Genomic DNA, 6904 nt, shown 5'->3' with positions numbered 1-6904 from the left:
CCTTGGGTTCTGCTTGGTTTAAGAACTGCACCTAAGGATAATATCGGTCATTCTTCAGCTGAATTAGTATACGGAGAACCTTTAACAATCCCTGGAGAGTTTATACCTGACCATCCTTCAGACTTCCCCGCTAAAGACTTTTTGGCAACCTTTCGGCAAAACGTGTCCCTTCATTCACAACGACCAACACATCATCACGGCTATCATCAAACAAATTTACCCAAGAACTTGATGTCAGCAAAATATGTTTACATCCGTGTTGACACCCACCGAGGACCCCTTCAGAAGCCATATACAGGTCCCTATGTTGTCATAACCCCTGGAGATAAACAATTCCTGATCGATGTTGGTGGCAAAGCAGAACGGATTTCGATTGACCGACTTAAAGCTGCATTTGTCGATTCTACGCAACCAGTTTCCCTTGCCACCTCACCTCGTCGTGGACGCCCACCGAATACGAACAGAAAGTTATCGAACAGAAACATACAAAACTCCCGTACTGCTTCTGATGATACTAACGTAGTGCCTACTAAGAAGCTATCTCGCTCAGGACGTACCATCAAACGACCTCGGTACTACGAAGATGACTAGTCCGTGTTTGGGGGGGCATGTGTGGCGATCTCCGTTTCCTACGAACTACGAAGACTTACCACATACTGCTGATTGCAAGACTACTCTACACGTCAGATCAGACAAAACGTAAACACGAGAGAACTCATTAAATTCATAAAATTCACTACACATTGCTTTCATTGTTTGTTGTTTCCAGTAAAGTAGATGCTACAGTATCTAAGAATGTTGCATAAAAATTATTCATCCTGCCGAAATTGAGAACATTTCAAGTAGGGAGAAAACTAAGTTAAGAGTTTATGATATATTGATTAAAAGTATATTTGGTTTGGCTGCACTATATGGGTTGACGGATGCCGACATAGATATAAATCAACAGTTTCGAAATCTATCAAAGAGATAGCAAACATAATAAACCATCCTCTAGATGGACTAGAAAGAATTCATGGAAAAATAATTGAAAGAAAAGCATTCGCAGTTATCAATCTGTTACCATCTGGGAGGTTTTGTCAGATCAAATGTAGAACTAACAAGTACAAAATTACGTTCGTTTCATCAACAATAAAAAATGTTGAATCTTTCATATGGTACAGCCAAACAAAGGACTGACATGTTGATTGATTGACTGATTTAGTAATTCAATTTCAAATTAATTGAACAACTGATACTGACCAAACTATTTGGTGCCGAATTCCCAAAGTTGTCATAAATGAAACGTATGGATCTGTTTATGTTGTATATATGTGTGTACACACATGAGTGAGAAAAAGTGAGCAAGAGAGATAGATTTAGGGAGAAAGACTTGGTAGAATTGGAATATCTGTTCAATTTGATAGTCATGATAAAACGTTATAACAAGTTATTATTATTATTACTATTATTATTATTATTATTATTATTATTATTATTATTATTATTATTATTATTATTATTATTATTATTATTATTATTATTTATTATTATTATTACTATTATCATTATTATTATCATTATTATTATTACCATCATCATCATCATCATCATCATTATCATCATCATCATCATCATCATCATCATCATCATTATCATTATCATTATTATTTATTATTATTATTATTATTATTATTATTATTATTATTATTATTATTATTATTATTATATGGAACGAAGTTACTAGTTTCTCTATGCAGTGGACCCTAGTATTGATAAACATTTATTTCTGGCTATCAAAATAGAAATTATGTTGAATACTTTAAACAAAATTTTATGTGATGCACGACACATAAGAAGAAGACACGAGAATGATTTATATTGTGGAATCAGTGTTACAGAAGCAAGAAAAACACCGGAACAGCACAAAAACATAGGATTCATGGCATAAAAAACCCCTCCGTAATAACTTGAGATTCAATCCTTTAACACCCCCCCCCCAACCCGTTCGGTCTTTAACGATAGAAAAACGGAGGGAAATTTTAAGATTCTCAGATTTCATGATCAAGATGTGTTACGTGTCACTAAGGACTGCTCGACTATATTAATTAGATGGACGTGCAGTTACGTCCAACTCATATATCATGTAAAATATTTCCAAATCCTTCAAAATGGACAGATATCTCAATTCCAACCGGATATCCATTAACTTATCTCCAAAAAAATCATTAAGATAAAAACAAACTTTAAATGTGATAAACGTCACCAAAAATAACGCTGATGAACGCTAGAAAAATGACACTATTTGGCATGAACACACTTTCCTTTACCGACTCTCAGTAACTCAATCTTGACAGTTAACGGATACTGAAGAAAACGGTAAAGATATCAACGTGTAGGATGCGATTAAAATCATATTGGAGGACTAAAACAAAGACATGATGCATTGGTCAAAGCGATTCCATGTTGCTAGAATATATTGACTGTAAACAGTAATGAAATAATAACCAATATAACAGATTCGAAAAATAATAAAATACCAAATACGGAACGAATTGTGTTCATAGCCATTCTTCATAACAAACTCACGTCACTCTGGTGTTTTACAAAATATTTATTTTATTTTCCATTCAATCATATAACATGAATATTACTGCCTATAGACAAGGACGGAAAACACATTACACATGTGTTCTTCCCTACATGATATAGTGCTATACACCTAGTGACATGAATAATAACGAACTTACGTCAATCCGGTGTGTAACAACATTTTGTTTTATTTTCAATTAAATATAATAGTGCCTGATGCCTTCCAGGTCCAGCACACTCACAATAACGACAACCCTTCCATTATATTCATTCTCAATTCATCAATCTCAACATAACATAATCACTCAATTTCATACTGCACACAGATAAAGAAGTCCCAGGTTTGAGAGTTTTGACAAGATGAGGGTCATTCAAATCAATCGATATTTGAAGAACGTGTTTTCTGGCCAAATGTTCAGATATGTGTTTTCTCGAGTACAGCATTGTCACTTGTTGTGTTGGATTATCGTTGATTATTTATTTAATCAATATCTTTCCTTGCTTTCCTTGTAAAGCGCTTTGATCGCGTTTATTGGATATTGCTTTTTATAAAAGCTCAAGTTATTTTTCTCTCCTGTGAAGTTAATTTTGTTTCTAACCCATTGATTAGTAATATTCAAAAGTCAATTATGTATGCATGTGATTGTGTCTGCATGTAAAGATAGTGTGGGCTTGGCTAAGAAACTTACAACGATGCCATCCGGAGGTATAGCGGATCAAGACATAAAACTCTCTTTAACCTTGCACGTTTATAGGCTGATTAGTACATCCGTTATACTTCTCTACAGTGACCTCCCCCCAGTGACCTCGAAGATTCAAAAGAGAAGACTGAGTCTTGCGGGGCACTGCTGGAGAAACATGGAGGAGATTGCAAGCAGTCTCGTGCTATGGGAACAAGACTGATTGCCTAAATAAGCTGAGAAGACACCAGCAAAGCATCATCTTTCAACTAAGAACACAACACATACCGCTCAACAACCATTTAAGCAAAATTACAAAAGACACACCCCCTTCCTGCCCCCTATGTCAACACCCCAATGAAACAGTAACACACCACTTGCTTGAATGTCAACCTCTTGAAGATCTGAGATGCACATTCCTCCCACCAAATCCAAGCATCAGTAACACACTTTATAGTCACCTGGAACAACTACAAAAGACGTCTAACTTCTACGTCATGGCACAAGACCGAAGGGCTAGAGCTCAGGTGGTCGCTGGTTCGGATAAGTAAGTAAGTGCTATGGGAACCACCTGAGCGAACCAGAAGCAGAGGCAGGCAGAATAAAACGTACATTGACTGTCTGCTAGATGAAACAGGAATGGACAACACCCGGGAGCTACGTACGCTTATGGGTGACAGGTCAGAATGGCGAAGACTTGTGGCTCATGTTGGGCGCCCCAAGGGGGGGGGGGGGGGCTAAGAAAGTAAGTAGTACATTTTAATGAGAATGACTCAAAAACAAGGATAACAAAGATCTGAGTGACGTTTACCTCGTCCTATCTATATGTAGTCTATGTTAGTTTGGTGCGCATGATTTTATGTGTGAAATATACTATACCTGATTGTATTTTTTAATTGGCACCAATGTGAACCATAATAGATTTCTATTTCTTTGGACAATCAAGAACTTCCATTATAATTTTTATAAGATTTGCAAAATCAATATCCATATCTTTTGTTATTGTATCCGTTTAAGATATTCCGCGATGGTATAGATAGTTTGGAGATGACGTCAATCAGGTCTTTGTTATTGTTTTTTGCCATCCGCGTTTATGAGTAATACTCACTGTACTGTATTAACCCAACTATAACCGTTCATGGATACACACAGTTTTGTGTGTTGGTCCGTTATACTTCCGGATGGCAATGTAATGAGCATCTTAGGAAAGCGCATACTATCTATATTAAAACAGTCTTTTGTTTTCACATGTTTATAGAACGTGTGATAACATTAATCAAATCTTAACACACACACTATACATGGTATAAAGAACTTGCACTGGTACAAATTCATCTTAAATTGGATATGTCGAACGCTATGTTATTCTCTCAGTTCCGCTCGACACAGGCTGTGATGGATTAATTGATATTTTAATACCAAGTTTTCTGTTTATAAATCTCTTCAATACAAACATAAGATCGTTACGGTATTGGTGGCTCAATACACAGTATAACAAATTATCCATGTAAAAGTTAAACGCTATCATTAGGACAAAATACTGTCCAATAGCATACATCACATAACACCCTTGGCAAGTCACCTTCGTCCTATCATTGGGAATGCGGAAAAAAATTGCGGCAGGAACGATGGTGACGAACATAAATCCAGAAGTCCATGCAGCGAATCTGAAAAGTTTGAACGTTGTCTTTGTGCGATTTTTTAAGATCGCCGATTTCCTTCCTCTATTTCTTTCTGCCACTAACCAAGCCACATTGAATGAGATAATACTCACGAGACATATGACATAATAAACTGACGTTTCGTATACATTGTGTGGGACATTAAAAACAACATATTTTACATTCAAACCAACGCTTGGGACAAATATGACCATTAGAACAAGATATGATAAGGTGTACGCATTGGTAGTAAACGTCACAAAAAACGGGTATAAGGAATGAACAAATCGTAGTATAGCCAGATAAGCAAGAAGTCCACTTGAAAATGCAAGTCCAAATCTCCTTAATTCAAGTATAAATCGTCGAAATATCATTTCAATTCCATTGTCTTGATGAAACACCCCAATTACCACTTTTCTGTTATCCGTGAATACATCGACTAACATTGAAAATGCAACAACAAGGTTGGACACGTATAATATACGTAAAAGGAAAGAGAGTAAGCGATACTTGTATTTCACTTGGGAGAATACTAGAAACGAAAGAATATTATTGACGATTCCAATGAAGTGCGAGGTGTCCTTAAGGATCGATAGATAGTACAAAATATAAGAATCTCCATATGTGCAATGGATTAAAACATAATCTCTGCAATGTGCATACCTCGATGGATATCTTTTGGGTGTAGCCATCAGTAAGATGTAATTTGCATTATCTGGGTACTGTAAACTTCAATTTCATATACGAAAAAATTATTTATTTAGTTGCCTCATCTGGAAATGTAGATAAAATCTGTTATATATGGATAACAATGTTCCTTCGCACTCCGCTCAAGTTGGAACAATACATTTTAATATATAATTAGCTAATCCTCTACTTGATTATTTTTATAATACTGTTTTGCTGAAAATGTTAAAGCATTTGATGTGAAATCTTAATTCAACCTTCATATGAGCCAGATACTTTGTAGGTATAAATGAGGAAAACATAATCTCTGCATTGTGCAAACCTTGTCGACTATATTTTGGTTGTAATCATCACGTAGATATATTTTGTAGTATTTCGAATGTCGATAAGCTTTATATTATATGGACAACTATGTTGGTCCTCAAATGGTTGTTTTTTTTCCGCAGAAAATTATATTTTTAAAAAGCCAGCCTCTTGAGTTCCATTATGGTGCTATTTTGTTCAACACATTGAAGCAAATGATGTGCAATCATAATTCAATCTATATACATCCGCTTGAGATAGTCCGCGATGGAAAAGTAAGTATATTAGGACCCGTTTATTTTGTTTTCTAATGTTTATAGAACATTTAAGAACATTAATAATATCCTAACACCCATGATAAATTGTATAAAGGATTTGCACGAATACGATCATATCTCATGCTTGATTTTTCGAATGTTATTTTTTTCTCTCTGTTTCAGACGACAAAGTCATTGATGAACTATTTGTTATCTTAATACCAAGCTTTCTGTTTAGTAATCTCCTCAATACAAAAATAAGCTCATTACGGTAATGTTGGCTCAATGCACAGTATAACAAATTCTCCATCTTAAAGTTAAACGCTATCAATAGGATGAAATACTGTCCAAAAGTATACATCACATAACATCCTTGGCAAATCACCTTCTTGCTATTACCGGATAAGTGGAAAGAAATTGCTGCATGAACGAAAGTGATGAACATTAATCCAGAGGACCTTGCAGCGAATCTGAAAAGCTTTAATTATTTCGGAAACAAAATTGAATCCAAAGTTTTTCGGATCTTATTGATACAAACACCTCTTTTCAACTCGTAATTAGTCCTACAAACAACTATGGCTACACAATAGATCATGTCATTACAGACATTGAACATTCTCTCTCTTCACCTGTGTTGAATATTGATAAATTAATATCGGACAATTATTTAATTGTGCTTTGTGTTTTATTTCCAATAAAGTACGAAGTAAAAAAGATGATAACATCTCGTAATATGCATAATAGA

At 35.1% G+C, this 6904-nt stretch overlaps 1 protein-coding gene across 1 annotated transcript; it reads left to right on the top strand.

Moving 5' to 3' along the window:
• Positions 1–231: 231 nt before the first annotated feature.
• LOC144956419 (uncharacterized) lies at positions 232–591 on the top strand. The gene has a single exon (XM_078886922.1). The coding sequence runs from the start codon at positions 232–234 to the stop codon at positions 589–591; it is 360 nt and encodes a 119-aa protein (XP_078743048.1).
• The last annotated feature ends 6313 nt before the right edge of the window (positions 592–6904 follow it).

This window comes from Berghia stephanieae, chromosome 11 (assembly GCF_034508935.2).
Source record: "Berghia stephanieae isolate SIO BIC M18660-M18661 chromosome 11, UCSD_Bste_1.3, whole genome shotgun sequence".
Taxonomy (NCBI): domain Eukaryota; kingdom Metazoa; phylum Mollusca; class Gastropoda; order Nudibranchia; family Aeolidiidae; genus Berghia; species Berghia stephanieae.
The sequence above is the reverse complement of the archived record's forward strand: the minus strand, read 5'-3'. Positions and strand labels throughout refer to the sequence as shown.

Excerpts from the sequence above, each read along its gene's own strand:
- LOC144956419 (XM_078886922.1), top strand. The coding sequence starts at position 232 with ATGTCAGCAAAATATGTTTACATCCGTGTTGACACCCACCGAGGACCC.